This window comes from Lissotriton vulgaris, chromosome 9 (assembly GCF_964263255.1).
Source record: "Lissotriton vulgaris chromosome 9, aLisVul1.2, whole genome shotgun sequence".
Taxonomy (NCBI): Eukaryota; Metazoa; Chordata; class Amphibia; order Caudata; family Salamandridae; genus Lissotriton; species Lissotriton vulgaris.
In genome coordinates, this window is record NC_141697.1 from 348,236,414 (window position 1) to 348,253,314 (window position 16,901).

General features: G+C 46.5%; 1 protein-coding gene across 1 annotated transcript in view; it reads left to right on the forward strand.

Moving 5' to 3' along the window:
* BTBD7 (BTB domain containing 7) overlaps nucleotides 1-16,901 on the forward strand; it is a 420,230-nt gene that overhangs the window by 299,202 nt on the left and 104,127 nt on the right. The window contains exon 7 of the mRNA XM_086937712.1: nucleotides 2,541-2,684. Coding sequence (XP_086793838.1) covers nucleotides 2,541-2,684 — 144 coding nt within the window. The remainder of the gene's footprint in view (nucleotides 1-2,540; nucleotides 2,685-16,901) is intronic.

Below are 16,901 nucleotides of genomic sequence, written 5' to 3' on the forward strand. Positions count from 1 at the left end.
GGTAACATATAGATAGGTAACTGATAGCTAGAGGGTAGATGATGGGCGACATAACATGTATTTATAAAGCGCACTTATCCCCCAAGAGTCTCAAGGCACTGAATAACAGATGTTTGTTACCCAACTCAGTGGTACTCATTTTATCGATCTCCGAAGGATGAAAGGTTGAGTGGACCCGCGTGGATTTGAACCTGAGAACATGAGGTCGAACACATGCAGTGGATGCATTAGTCCACTAAGCTACCAGGCCTCGGCTAATAGATGATAGGTAGATGATAGCAAGATAGATAAGATAGCTAGCTGGTTAAAAGACAGCTATTTGAAAGACAGCTAGCTAAAAGTTAGATAGCAAAAATACTTTTTGTTATGCAGCGCTATATGTATATAAAGCTGTGATTGTCGAATTCAATGTAAAATAATCTTCCACAATGTCTCCCTAAAAAAAGGCTGAGTACATATATGTCTGGCATTACCTGACATGAAACTGATGTAACTGTGTAAGAGGGAGCTCCCTCTTACTTGAATTTCCGACAATGCACTTATTTTATATACGGAACAACTACCACATAATCAATCAAGACCTATTTGCATTGTAGTGGAACCAAGATGTACACAGATAAAACGGTATCCTGGGCGTTTCTCTGTCAAGTTCCTTCCTTCCCTGGGTGCTGCTGCTGGTCATTCGATGTACACGCCTTGGATGCAAAGAATCCACGCTGCCTGGTTCAGGCGAAGCAGAGAATGAGAGGGAGTGCAGTCCATGTTTAGAAATAATTATTTCAGTGTTGTACGTGGGATCTTACAGAAAACCATGCTATTGACTTGTTCGTTATGTTTTTCCACTTTCACATATCGAAGGGAAATGACCCAAGCTTGACATTTAGTTGATGGATATTTCATGATGGAAGCGAAAATGCTCAAAAACAATCACGTGAACTGCTCAATTGCTGTTCAACTCTAAAGATGACAGTTGCCTGTTTAGAACGGGTTCAAACTAATGTGTCCTGTGTATGTGTTTTTTTGTTGAGATCTGGTAGCAAATAATTTCCCTACAGGGAAAAAAGTGCAGCTTGAGTAACTGCAGAAAGGAAAGGCATGTGATGACCCCTGTGAAAACAGAGTCTGTACTGACTATTGTCCAACTGCTGGATAGAGGATGTGGCGTAATGCCTAGAGCTGCCGACCTTGGAGCTGGGCAACCAGCTTCGAATCTCTGCATCGGCTCAACATCCTGTAATATTGGACAAATCACTACCAAGAAATGATGTATACTTGTGTAATATAACAGGTGCTAAGGCAAAGCACTATAATCTCTTCTCGCTGAGTTAACTCCATAAAAAAAACTGCAAAAGAAAAAAACCTAGAGGGAGACCGGATGCAACAACAGACAATGACAGAATGGGGAGTGAGAGCAACATAGAGGGATTGTGCGAGGCAAAAAGAAATAACGAGGCAGCACAAGCAACAAAGAGCGGCGCTAGTAAAAACAGTAGTGCTTGTATAAAATGCACTTATCGCAATAAAATGGTCCCCAAACAATGCCTTAACATGACCCCTGCATATGTTTAGCAGTAATTGCTAGTTGCGCTCGAGATGGGCTAAAGACTAGAGGAGGCATGACGCACGCATGCCATGGGCAAATGTGGAGAACAAATGATGGAACGACTAGGGATCCAGCAAATGGCAAACAGATTAGCGGACTGAAGCTCACAAAGTACATACAACAGGTCTCTTTTCGAGACCGTGCATGCACTTTTCTCTGACTAGTTCAGACATATGCTTACCAAGCATTACAACACAAAAGCTAGTTCCAGAGCAGATAATAAGTCTGCCATCTGTTCTCTTTGGACAGTGTATTTACATGATCATCTGAATCCATTCTTTTTTACTGCCTCTGAGCTTGGGTCATGCTTGCTATTCTATTGTTTATCTGTGTTAGAATCCTATGAAAGTGTCAGTAAAGCATGCACATGTTCACAGTGCTCCATTATTGGTGTTCTGAATTTAGAAACATCCAGGCCTGCTGTCCGTGGACCATGAACAAAGATGGATCAGAGGTTGTCAATGGATCCTTATTTATGTGGATTTCTAAAAACAAACTGTTTACACCCTGCTCAACTTGGTGGTTCTGAAGTTTAGAAACGTTGTTAGGTTGTCACTTTAGCTACAGCCCAAGCCTAGTGCAACATTTTCTGCTTTGTTTTTCCAGCATAAATTTATTTTATAAAATGGCCTTTTCACTTTAATGTTCACTCTTTTCATGAATCTCCTATTTTTCTTTCAAAAAAGGAAAATTTTACGTAACGTTGACTTGTTTCCTTGGTTATAGTTTTTCAAAGGAAAAGATTTATGAAAATTGTTACAGATTAACGTACAAAGGGTAGTAGAAGATCCCTTTTTTTGTAAAAAATGAGAATACCCATGACTAACTAGAATAAAAAGAGTAAACATTTTTGTCCACAGAATGTTATCTGTTCACAGATATAAAGGCCCTATTGTTAATTTGTTTATTCCTTATCTTTTTCCATTTCTGAATACAGATGAAGAGAGGTCTAATTAGTACACCACCTTCAGACATGTTACCAACAGCAGAAGGTGGAAAATCAAATGCCTGGTTAAGGCAAAAAAATGCTGGGATATACGTCCGGCCTAGATTGTTTTCACCTTACGTGGATGAGGCTAAGGTGAGTTGAAACATATTGTTACCAAGCATTAAAATGTATTTTTAAGACAATTAGGGCCATATGTAGGTAATCCCTATTTACCCATTCTTTAATACCGTATTTTACTGATTCGGTATATAAGAATCGGTAAATAGTATGTAGGTAATAATTTGGTAAATTTTACCGAATCTGTAATATTCGGTATTACCAATTCGGTATTTACCGATTCCGTATTTACCGATTCCGTAATTCCCATTCATTCCTATGGGCCTGGAGGCCCATAGAAATGAATAGGAAGCCATTCACTATTACCGATTCGGTAAATACCGAATCGGTAATAGGGGGAACATATTCAAGGGTGGCAGGGTGTCACATTGATACCCTGTTGCACCCCTGAATCGTGCATGTGTGCATATGTGGCGCACATACATGCCCTAAGGGCATGTATGTCTGCCACATGGCACTGAAAAAAAAGCAAAAAATTGCTTTTTTAAGGGTATTCAGTATTTTCCACCAACTTATAGTGGTAAATAACGAATCCTGAATGCGAAAATGCACTCACTTGAGTGCCTCCTACATAGGATTTTAGGATTCAGTAATTTACCGATTCAGTATTTTAAGAATTCGGTAATTTACAGATTCCTTAAATTACAGATTCGGTAAATTACCGAATCCTTGAAACCTGCCTCCTACATCTCAAATCCCTAAATACCGGTCAGTAATGGTGAAATTTACCTAATTTCACAGTTACCGACCGGTATTGCCCCACCTACATATGGCCCTTAGCGAGGTTGTATATGAATGTATAAAGTGCAATCCTATCTGCAAAGCTATCGTTTGGCAGCATGAATCTTTCCTGGATTCATATGCTGTGCATAATCTAATGTCTGGGTTCAGAATTCTTTTCAAAACTTTTTGTCCTTGCAATATTTCTGTGTTTTGTTGGGGGGTTGACTATCCCCATTTAGTGCCCCCTGTGACAATGTTATGCTTCCTCTGGAAGCTCCCACCTCATGTTGCCATCTTCGGATTCTTTGTTTTCTCCTCATCTTCTTGGCGGTGGAGGGTGGGTTCCCTTGTGAATCCCGAAAATTCTCCAAGCTGCAAAACTATTCCGACAGGTAAGAAACTATACACTTTACAGCATAAATCTTTCTTGATTCAAATGCTGTGCATAGATTTTTTCTACCGTCTGAAAGCATACAGAAGCATCTCCAACAATAGGAAATCTCTGAAAGTTCACAGGAGTGAGGAAGTCATCAATAGAAAATACCCGAAGAAGTTCTGAATGCAGGACTGGGTATCTTCCCTTAGCAATGGATGCAGAAAACGTTGCGTGCAGGGGGCTTCCTGTACTTGGTAATAGAGAAGGCACCATTCCAATTTAGCAAAAACTGCCCCCACAAGTTTGCAAAACAGGATCAAGCACCCGGTCTGCAAACTCTGCCTGCTGATAGATCATCTGAGTGAGGATTGCAATACCTGTGCGGTGTTCACCCCCAAGACTCTGAGGGTAGGACAGCTACAGAGAACAACCCACCATAAAACGCAAGGCCAACATCACACTGAATCTGTACGAGATTTGGGCCTCTCCAGCAATGAAGAGGAGAATGTCGCCGAAGGACCAGAAGGGGACGAGGAAGCCGATCTCCAAAATAGTGAATGCTGACTGAGCGGGAGAGAAAACTTTGAGATCGGAGGTAAGAGACTGTGCCCTAAACCTACAACCGACTCTAAAACCTCCTAAGGCGGCATCGGTGTTGGAGCACTCGGTGACTGCAAGCTTGTCCAAAGAGAAAAGCACCCTCTGATCCTTTGAAAAGGACACTGCAGAGGTAAAGACCACCCCAAAAATCCAAGACGTCAAAAGACGGTCGAGGAAAAGACGCATTGACGTCAAAACAAGAAAGATCGAAAGCCACAGGTCGACAAACATGCTGATTCGTCATCAAAACATGCGTATGAACATCTCGACGACCAACAACAAGCCGCTGAGATCGAGAAAGAGAGAAGATTACTGAAATGGCCTGCATTTTCCAAAGAAAGAAAGACTTCGACAAAGGTCTTTGATGTCGAAGGAGCAAGGGGACGAAAGCCTCGAGGAAATAGAGCTGCCTTTAACCCCAGAATCTGGAGAGGACCAAGATCAAGAGATAATCAAGGAGGAACAAATTTACCAGGGTTCTAAGGCTGCAGAGTACCAAGACTCTCAATGGCAAGACCTGGAAACACTCACCAAACAAAGGGGTAGACTCCTAAAGCTCAAGACCTTCGCCACCTGATGATATTGGAATGAACAATCCGGTGACATAGAAGGCAGCAGAGTGATTTGGGGGTAGTGTTATAAGAGGAGAGGCAACAATCATGTTTCCTATTAGAAACTCCCCTGCCTATACAATTAAGAAATCCGTTTTTACCAATGCTCCCCAGTATCCTGGATCATGGAACAGAGGTTCTCAATGAACCGGCAACATGTAAGACGGTCACTCCAAGGGCAGAGAAGTAGTATAGACATTCTTCAAAAGATTCAAGTTTTCGAAAGGGAACAGTACCATCAACTGCCAGGAAGAGAGCTTATGCCCCAAGCACCACAGGGTCCCATCCAGATAAGGAAATCAAAAGGATGGACCTTCTTTGGTGAAAGGTAGAAAGAAGATTGCAAATCAGTGGCAGATTGCAAACGCACTGCTAAATCGTCACGCCTACCAACATTGGCAAGAAATAGGTGAACTATTTAAACATCTCCCAGAACAGTACCAGAAGAGGGCAGCACACCTGGTGGAGGATGGCAAACACATCACCAATCCCTGCTAAAAATCTGCACTGGATGCAGCAGAAACGTCAGAAAGACAAATGATATTAGGAGTCACAGAATGATGCCATTCCTGGCTAAAAATTGTAGGTTTTAAACCAGAGGTGCAAGCTAACATACAAAATGCACCATTCATTGGTAAACAACTGTTCGGAAGTGCGCTCGACGAAACCCTGAATCAGTTGAAAAAAGACAATGAAACTGCAAAGTCAATGGGGCCCTACAGTTAAGAGGTAACATGCGGAGGTGGACAGTACTCTCACAAAGGCCCACAGGAAGGGGCTCCTTCAATACAGGATCATCTGATCGAATACAAGCTTTATCAGGAGGTAATCAAAAGGGTCAGAAACAGCTGACACAAAGCTGGCAGTACCAACAAGACCACGTGGTAAAGGACCGACCCAGCAAGTGGGGGTCCCTCCCAGTAAGTAAGTGACTGCTAGGGATCACACAAAGCACTCATCAAATACCAGAGTGCAATAACAAATTTACAAACAAGATAACTTATACATTTAAAACTGGTAGGGGCAGAGTAAGACTTCCTCCTAGAGTGAAAGAATGTTCGAGGATTGTGGGCTGCTGAATTCATATCTGTGCATAGATCGCCGCCTAGTGTTGGGTCCGGATGATTGCACATTGTTGTCCTGGAAGAGTCTTCGAAGTATCACGAGATAGGTGGCTCCACCCCTGGACTACAGTGCGCATGGGCATCGACTCCATCCCCAGATTGTTTTTTTTTTTTTCCGCCATTGGATTCGGATGTCTTTGGTTCCCTCTTGTCGGAATCGATAAAGAAATAGTAAACTTTCCTCGAGACCAAAAGGTCTTTAGTCTTGCGTCGGTATTGTCTTGCGTTCGGCTTAACAACTTTCCTCGGCTCCGAGCCGAGCTCTGTACTTCCGCGTGCTTTCGGCACGGAAGGCCTTGTCGACGCTCCAGACTCATCGACCATCCATCACAGACCGTAGTCCATTCAAGAGATGTCCGGTGTGTTACTCGAAGTACCCACACATCGACGTCCACCCGGTGTGCAACAAGTGCCTGTCGCCGTACCACGATGAGGCCAAGTGTATGGCCTGTTCGAGATTCCGGTCCAAGAAGACACTCAAGCTCCGTCGAGCTGCGCGCCTGGAGGCCCAGCAATCTGCTACGGCGCCTACGGACGTTTTCGATGCTGGGGAGGTCGAGGATGAGGATATCCTGGACGTCTCAGAATCTAACCCCGCGTCGGATGTCGAGGAAGTCTACGAGGCTGAGGCCAAGGCTTTCGAGAACGAAGAAGTCGTCGAGGAGGTAGGAGACGACGACGGGGCCATGGAGGATAGCTCGGACGAGGAGCTTCCTCAGACTGACTCTGTGGCCGTGCCAATCGATAAGGCCCAGGTCGAGGGATCGCCTTTGGGCCTTACCCAAGACCTCGATGTGAGTTCCTCGGCCCCGCCTGCAGGCCCGGCCACGAACATTGGTACCGAGTGACTCCCGGTGAAGAAACCGAAAGTGAAACCTGCGGTCTCGACGCCAGATGCTGCGCAAGGGCAGATATCGAAACTGAAAGTGCGCATCGCATTGGTCGGCTCGAAGACTTCGGAGGCCTCGGCGCCGAGGAAACCTAAGATGGCCGTCGAGTCGAAGGGCCAAGTCAAAATGGCCGAGCCGAAGGCTACCACGTCAAAGGCTAAGGCGTCGGCGCCGAAAACTATCGACGCCGGTAAGGGTCGGGTCGACCACAAGAAGGCTGTCAACGACTCCAAGAAGTCTCATGCAGACCCGAAGAAGCGGACCGATGACCCGAAGGCCCTCTCTGCCCCGCCTCCACACGACAAGGCCAAGGGGCCTGCGCAGAGTGTGTCGACTCCGAAGGTGGCCTTAAAGGACTCCACTTCGAAGCCGTCCTCGAAGGATTCCGTCGAACCGGCACGTCCATTGGCCCCGTTCACGAAGAAGGTCAAGGAGTCCCTGCAGCGCATAAAGGATGGCACCGCAGCTCCCTGCAAAGCCTCTTGAGAAACCGGCGAAGGCTTCCACGCTGATCCATTTTACCTTGCCGCCTAAGACGGCGCCGAAGGCTTTCGCTGCTAAACCAGGGGCCGGCGTGCCCGAGAAGGTATCTTCGACGCCGAAGGCATCGTTGGTGGTCCTTGGCCCGCGGCCTCGACAACTTGCAGTAGAGGAGTGTCAGGAACATTTCATCGACGCCAAAACGGGCAGGCTTTCCCTACTTAGGAGGAAAATCACCCCAGAACCCCAATTGGAGTCTTACAAAATCCCCCTAAAGAGGAAAATAGACTCTGCTGGTGCCCCAGCTTTGGTGGAACCCATTTCACCACAAGTTCACGAGGTCTCGCCCACTCACTCCGATGGGGACGATGGTGAGGGCGAAGACGAGGATGAATATAGCTATCCAGTCTACACAGACCCAGAGGATGTGACAGAGCCCTGGTCTGCTGGGGATCCACATTCTGGACAAGACCCTCAGCTCTTCTCTACTAAGACTTCACCTACTGAAGACTCTGCTGCTTTCAATGCCCTCATTGAGCGGGCAGCAGCCAATCACAATGTCCAGCTGCATGCTGACCCTGTGGACGTAGATTTCCTCTTTGACACCTTTTCTGTGTCTGAAAAGACTGTAAAAACTGCCAGTGCTAAAAGGCGTTTTGAAGCACGCTGCTGAGGTCTTCAAAGAACCCACCAGGGCAAGAGTCATCAACCCGAGAATTGACAAAAAGTACAAAGCGGCACCCACTGATCCAACTTACATTAAAGGACGGTTGCCTCTGGACTCCCTGGTCGTCTCGAATGCCCGGAAGAGGGCCAACTCTCAGACTACGGGTGATGATCCTCCCCCAGACCAAGAGTCCAAGGTCTTTGAGGCTTCGGGGAAGAGGGTTGCAGCGCAGGCAGCTAACATCTGGCGCATCTCAAACACACAGGCGCTCCTAGCGCGTTATGACAGGGCGCACTACGATACCCTAGAGACCCTTTTGCAACATCTACCTGATCAACATAAGGAATGGGCTGAGATGCTAATCCAGGAGGGGAAGCTAATCTCCAACGCTTCCATAAAGTGCGCTCTAGACGCGACTGATACGGCTGCGCGCGCCATTAACACCAGTGTTATGCTTCGGAGACATGCCTGGCTAAGAATTTCTGGTTTCAAGCCAGACATACAAACCACCATCTTGAACCAAACCGTCAATCCTGATCACCTGTTTGGCCTGGATGTTGACACCACCCTAGAAAAAATGAAAAAGGACACTGACACTGCAAAATCCATGGGCGCCTTGCAGTCCCAGCAGTTTCGGGGTGGGTCCTTTCGTCGCTCCAGTACCAGAGGCACCTCCAGGGGTCAGCTTTCGCAGTCCGCGCAGTTCTACAAAAGCAACACCCAGACTACTTATGCTGACAAGAGTCGTGGTGGCTACCGCGGCAACAGCGCCAAGGGCAGAGGACGTGGTAACAACAGCTCCAGGTCCTCTACCGCCAACAAACAGTGACTCAGTGTCACTGCCCCCCGACCACACAACACCGGTCGGGGGGAGATTCCAGCAGTTCCTGCCCGTGTGGAAGTCCATCACCACGGACAGGTGGGTCAGAAAGCTTATCCAATTTGATTATTGTCTGGAGTTAACATCCACTCCCCCCAACATACCCCCAAGGCACCGTCCTATGTCGGACGAGCACTTGCACTTATTGCAGCAGGAGGTCAACGTCCTGCTGCAAAAAGGAGCAATAGAGCTCATGCCCATGCAGGAAAGAGGCACAGGAGTTTACTCCCTGTACTTCCTGATTCCAAAGAAGGACGGGTCCCTCAGACCCATCCTGGATCTCAGGCCCCTCAACTTCTACATCCTGTCAGAGCACTTCCACATGCTAACACTGCAGCAGGTGCTCCCGCTGCTCCAACAGGGGGACTTTCTCGCAACTTTAGATTTAAAGGATGCGTACTTTCACATTCCACTACATCCTTCACACAGAAAATACCTCAGGTTCACCATCCAAAACCAGCACTACCAGTTCAGGGTTTTGCCTTTTGGGGTCACCACGGCACCCAGGGTGTTCACCAAGTGCCTGGCGACGGTGGCGGCACATCTGAGACGGCAGAACGTCCACGTCTACCCCTATCTGGACTACTGGCTCATCCAAGCGAAGTCAGCCCAGCAGTGTGCCGACCACGTGTCCCACACCATTCACCTCCTGCACGATCTGGGATTCTCACTGAATTACCCGAAATCCCACCTCCAGCCAGCCCACATACGGCAGTATCTGGGTGCGACCATAGACACTCTGGCGGCCACGGCACAGCCGAATTCAGTCGCTGATCCAAAAATTCAGACCTCAACACTCGCTTCCAGCAAGAGTGTTCATGCAGTTGATGGGCATGATGGCCTCCTGCATCTCCATTGTCCCGCACGCGAGACTACATATGCGTCCGCTTCAGGAGTGCTTAGCACGTCAGTGGACTCAGGCTCACAACCAGTTGAAAGACCTAGTGTTGGTGAGTGGTCGGGCATACAACTCTCTGCATTGGTGAAATCCACGAAACCTTTGCAAGGGCCGACCGTTCCAGGAGCCTGTGCCACAGATTATCCTGACGACGGACGCTTCTCTCCAGGGATGGGCAGCGCATGTACTCAATACACTGTGTAGGGACTATGGACGCAACACCAGGGGAAGATGCACATCAATGTTCTGGAACTGATGGCTATCTTCATGGCACTAAAAGCATTCAAAGTACATCTGTGCAACAAGGTCGTGTTGATCCGGACGGACAGCATGACGGCAATGTACTACATTCAAAAGCAGGGAGGAACACACTCTCCGCAGCTGTCTCATCTGGCTCAGAGCATGTGGAAGTGGGCCATTCAGAAGAACATCTTCCTCATGGCAGAGCATCTCCCGGGCAAGGACAATCAGATGGCGGACCTGCTCAGCAGGCACAGCCACCAGATGCACGAGTGGGAGATACATCCATCAGTACTCCAGCCGTACTTCCAAAGGTGGGGTCATCCAGAGATAGACCTGTCCGCCACAAAGGAGAACGCAAAATGCCAAAGCTTCGCCGCCAGGTTCCCACACCCACAGTCGCAGGGCAATGCGATATGGATGAACTGGTCAGGCAGATTTGCGTACGCTTTTCCGCCAGCACCCATGATACCGCTGGTGGCACGCAAGCTCAGGCAGCACTCGATGACTCTCATCCTGGTTGCTCCAACGTGGGCTCGCCAACCATGGTACACCACGTTTCTAGAACTGTCTGTGGTGCCGCATCAGAGGCTACATCTCACACCCAGCCTTCTGACGCAGAGCCATGGCGACATTCAGCACCCAGATCCGCAACAGCTCAACCTGGCGATCTGGCTCCTGAAGTCCTAGAATTTGGCTACCTGCACTTACCTGCCGACTGTATGGACATCATTTGGGAGGCGAGGAAGCCCACCACTAGAGCATGCTATGCGGCAAAATGGAAGCGGTTTGTCATTTATTGTGCAGACCACAACATTAACCCGCTGGATGCTTCTATTCAGAACATCATCTGTTACCTTGTACAAGTGTAATCTGGCCTATGCTTCCATTCGCATTCATCTGTCTGCAATGGCCGCTTATCTCCAAAATAGGCAGCACCTCTCCCTCTTCAGGGTGCCTGCCATCAAGGCTTTTCTGGAAGGGCTCAAACGAGTCATTCTGCCACGGACTCCACCAGCTCCTGAGTGGAACCTCAATGTGGTTCTTACCAGGCTGATGGGTCCTCCCTTTGAACCACTGCATTCCTGCGAGATTCAGTTCTTGACATGGAAAGTGGCTTTCCTCATAGCAATTACATCGCTACGGCGGGTTAGTGAGTTGCAAGCCCTCACTATCCAAGAGCCATTTATTCAAATTCATTCCAACAGGGTGGTGCTTCGCACTAACTCTAAATTTCTACCCAAGGTTGTGTCTGTTTCACATCAACCAAACAATCGAATTACCTGTTTTCTTTCAAAATCCTGAGTCACTGGCGGAGCGGATGCTCCATACCCTTGACGTTAAACGGACCCTAATGTATTACATCGATAGGACCAAGGATTTTAGGAAAACTAAGCAACTCTTTGTCGCCTTTGCACCGCACCACAAAGGTAACCCTATTTCCAAGGCTGGTATTGCTAGATGGATCGTTAAATGTATCCAGATCTGCTATCTAAAAGCAAAACGCACTCTTACCATTCCGCCAAGAGCCCACTCCACCAGGAAGTTAGGGGCCTCTATGGCATTCCTTGGAAACATTCCTTTGGAAGACATATGTAGAGCAGCCACATGGTCTACCACACACACATTTACTAAGCATTACTGTGTTGATGTGCACTCCAAACAGCAGGCTGTTCTCAAAACACTTTTTCAAACTGCTGCAGCTGGCACGGGCGGCCGCCGCTAATGGAGGGACTGCTATGTATTCTATGCACATATGAATTCAGCAGCCCACATGCCTCGAACCGAATATGCTACTTACCAGTATGCATCTGTTCTTGGCATGTAGGGCTGCTGACATTCATATCGCCCGCCCTCCTCCCCGGCGCCTGTAGCAGCTGCAGTATTCACATATACTCATAGCATGGTCATCATTCACTGAGTTTCACTCCATCTTGGCCGCTATGGCTAAAAACAATCTGGGGATGGAGTCGATGCCCATGCGCACTGTAGTCCAGGGGAGGAGCCACCTATCTCGTGATACTTCGAAGACTCTTCCAGGACAACAATGTGCAAGCATCCGGACCCAACACTAGGCGGCGATCTATGCACAGATATCAATGTCAGCAGCCCTACATGCCAAGAACAGATGCATACTGGTAAGTAGCATATTCGATCACCAGACAAGTGTCTAGTGCAATTTCGATAATGCAGAGAATTAAACCAGAAACCTCCAGAAAAGAGACCAAGGAAAAAGTTACATTCAAGGGAGGAAACAACCCGTCTACCTAAAGAGGTAGAGGAGTTGCGTTCAAAGGAGGCTATAGAATTGGTGCCAAGCCCGGAAAGAAATGAAGGAAACTACTCAACATGTTTTTTGATTTCAAAGGTAGATGGGTCACTCAGACCAATTCTTAAATCTCAGGTTTTTAAACAAGTTCATAAGAACTCAGAAATTCAAGATGACTACCTTGCAGGCCCAGATAGAAGTGGTGGTTTATATGGCCACAATAGACTTAAATGACGCTTATTTACACCTTCCAATGAACCCAGGCCACAAAAATGTCCTCCGATTTGTTGTAGACAAGGAGTACTACCAGTTTGAAGTACTGGCTTTTGGGCTATAATCAGCACCAAGAGTATTCAAAGAGTGCCTAGCGACAGTAGCAGTACACCTACGTAGCAAGAAATACACATTTACCCCTATCTGGACGACTGGCTGGTAAGGGCAAATTCATACAAAAGATGCAAAGACCACATACAACAGGTGATCACATTGCTTGTTCAGCTGGGGTTCTCAATACACATGGAGAAATAATCACCAGAACAGGAAAAAATGTTTTTGGGAGTAATAATAAATTCCAAAGAGGGAAAATGTTTGCAAGCGAGAAGAGAACAATGGTGCTTTTGAAGGAGACACATCTGTACCAGAAAGGGTAAGCTCTGACAGTGAGGAGGGTGGGGAAGCTATTAGGATGGCTTCTTGCATTCCTTTGACACCAAACACACGACTTCACATGAGATCATTTTAGGAACAGCTGCAAAACCAATGGTCACAGACAAAGGGCAGTTGGGTTGTCACGCAAAAGATAGAGGAAGAGATAGCATGGTGGAGTAGAGCAAATTTATCACAAGGAAGAACGTTCACACAACCAACTCGTACAATCACTATAACATCGGATGCCTCCCAGATGGGACTGGGAGCACACATAAACAATCTCAGTCAGGGGAGTCTGGAAGAACCAGGAAGCAGTGCCACACATTAACATCCTAGAGCTAAAACAGTATTCCTATCCTTAACCCCTTCCATGCTCGTGACAGAATCATTCCGTCTTGAGTCATGGTTGGGCTGTGCTGATGACGGAATGGTTCCGACACGACCACGCCCGTGATTGGAATATTGGAATGTCAAGCACAGGGCTGGAATTCCTGCTGCATGGAAGCGGTTATAAGCCTTTCAGAAGGAGCTCTGAGGAAAATTGATATTAATACATACAACACAACAACCATGTTTTATACAAATGGAGTTTGGGGGGTGGGGGTCACAGTCTACCACTATCAAGACTAGCACAAGATATTTGGATATGGGCTATTCAGAGGAAAATAGAGATTGTTGCAGTCCACCTATCAAGGAAGGACTACACAGATACCACTTCTTCACAAGGTGATCAGCAAATACAAAATCAGCAGTGTTACCTCAATACTATTTTCACCACACTGGGCAAGACAAATGTGATTCTCTGAGCTAATGATCCTTTGACCAAGAAGACACAATCTGCTCTCAATGCAAGAAGGAAGGTTGCTCCACCCAGAACCAAAGTCTTAAAGCCTGGAGCATGGTGCCTGAAGGCTTTGAATTTGAACATCTGTAGTTGCCAGAAAAGACAATGGTGGTCTTAAGAGAAGTTAGAAGAGCAACAAGTAGAAAGTGTTGAATAGCTAAATGGAAAATATACTCACTATGGTGCAGGAAAGGAGGATTATTAAAAGGGTATCCTGGGAGAAGACGGTGCTAAAATACTTTAAAACACCTCATAGAGTGTAAGCTGACCTGATAATCTTTAAAGGTACATTTAGCAGTAATAGTGGCACACACAAGGGGTCACATTGAGAGAAATCCCTTCATGTCACCGGTCATGAACATCTCTTGGCTGAGGCAAAAAGAATTGCACCCCCAAAGAGGATGCCAGCTGCTGCATGTAACCTAAATATTGTGCTCATAATTAATGAAGACACCCTTTGAACCATTACATAGGGTAACATTACAACAAATGCCCTCACACAAGACTGCCTTCTTGGTGACTATAGCGTCACTGCACAGAGTTAGTGAAATACAATCACTCATGATACAGGAACCTTACTTTCAAGTTCATAAAGACAGAATTGTCATGAGAACAGATCCACAGTTCAGGCAAAAGGTTATCTCACAGTTATAAATGACCCCAAGTATTCAGATACCACCAAGCTTATTTGAAAATCCAAAGACTCATTCAGAAAGAATATTGCACACTCTAGATGCAAGACTGGCATTAATGTACTACGTTGAAAGGACAAAGGCTGACAGGAAAACAAAGCATCTTAGTATCATTTGCAGATGGAGATCACAAACTATTCACTTGTGCCACAACAATGCAGAAAATAAGTTTTAAAACACTCCTGGCGCACAGTCAACGAGGACAAAGGGGGCAACCATTGCTTTTCTGCCAAGTACTCCCAAGTTCTCCACTGCAATGTATTTGTATGGCAGTAACTTGGTCATCAGTGCAAACGTTCACCAAATACTATTGTGTAAATATTCAAATGAATAAGGAAGCACAAGTAGGACAAAAGGTCTTAAGACATTAGTTTTCAAATCCACGCTCATCTTTAACTCAGCCAATGGTATGGTAACAAACTGCTACAAATTCTATGCACAGCATTTGAATCAAGAAAGATTTATACTGCAAAATGTAAAGTTTCTTACCTGTCGGTGTAGTTTTGCAGCTTGAGGGGTTTTCTGGATTCACAAGTGAACCCACCATCCTCCACCAAGAAGATGCGGAGAAAACAAAGAATCTGAAGATGGCTACGTGAGGTGGGATCTTCCAGAGGAAGCAAGACTACGTCACAGGGGGCACCAAATGGAGGTACGTCGACGCCCACCAACACCAAAATAAAAAAAATAGTATAAGGACAAAGTTTTGCAAAGAATTTCGGACCCAACCACTAGATGGCCTGATAATGCAGAGCATATGAATACAGAAATGTCTTCAAGCTGAAAAACTACACCGACAGTTAAGAAACTGCTACATTACTGCAGAGGTAGGCCGGTTAGAAGTACAGAAGGGGAGGAAGGATACCCTATTGTCTATGGTAGAGGGATGAGTTACTAGCCAATGGCTGGGATCTACTGGTGCACTGTGGAGAGTGGTGGGTGAGGCAAGTGGAATAGATTACTAGTGGCTGGAACCCTACAGGTGCACATTGAAGGGTGGTGAATTGAGCATATAGAAAGGGGTACTCAGTCTGTTGTTTGAGAAACCTGATAACCTATTTTGTTCTTTTTTGCTGAGAAATTGCTAATATGCGTTTTTATTATTATAAGGCACAAATACATTTGTTTTTTGCACAAGCCTGGCAATTCTTTTTCACTTTGCATTAATGAATGTAATGGCATGTTTAACTAATTACAGTGTACCCACCATCATTGTTCATGTTGTGCAAGGTGAGACTGATTGGGCAGTTTCCCTCACAAACCAAAATATCTTTGCTGTGATTTGATCCACTCCTAAGTGTGTATTTCTCATCACCCTCCATGTGTCACTGTAGGTATGTCCTCACTGTTCCTCCTCAAAACTTTACAGAGGCACACATGTAGATGGCTTGACCAGGAAGTAGACTGCCTTACCGTCCTGGAGAACCATGGTGCATATATCATTTTTTCTCCTTTTTAATTACCATGTAAATGGCGAGCCCTTCTCAGTATTCGCTCTGTCATTCAAACTTCATTTTGGCTTTATTTCTAAGTTTTATGTTTCTCGTGATGCCTTTTCACAATTCCTCAACACTGGTTCTTATGTTGTGAACTGTTGAAAGTGATCCCACCAAGCCCCCCATATTTTCATGTTTGTTTTGGCATCCTCTGTGTCTGTAATATGCCCCTTCTATTTTTGAGCACCCGTTTGTACCCCCAGGAATGCCTGATGCATAGGGGTGCTCTCCAACGTGTAGTATATTGTTATATCCCTCTTGGCAAGAAGTGTGCCCTTGCCCACCAGAATCCGTCTTTTCCCTGGAGGCCCAGTGTGAGAAAGTGAGTTTCTGTTGCAGTACTCCCCCACTTTTTGCTTGATACCTGATGCACTTTTCTTCGGTGTGCCCTGGGTCCCTGCCAATCAAGTTCCCAGGGCCTGTGTTCCTTGCTTAAAAACTAGTAAAGCCTAAACCCAATTGGCATCTCTGGCCACATGTTGACCCCTAGTAAATGGTACCCTAGGTACCCAGGGCATTGTGACCAGAGAATACCCTGAGGAGCTGCAGCACTTATTGTGCCACCCTTAGGGGCACTGTACCCTGACACACACACACTGCCTTTGCAGGCTGGGTGTCCTGGTGCAGAACTAAACGAAGAGTCGACATGGCACACATCCCTGTCGGCCATGCCCACAAACCCACTGCCTTGGCACACATCAGCTACCCCTCTAGCTGGGTGCCCTATGCCAGTGGTGTGGGCACAGGTGCATGAGCCCTGTGCCCCTACAATACCATTCCTGGGAACTGAAGGC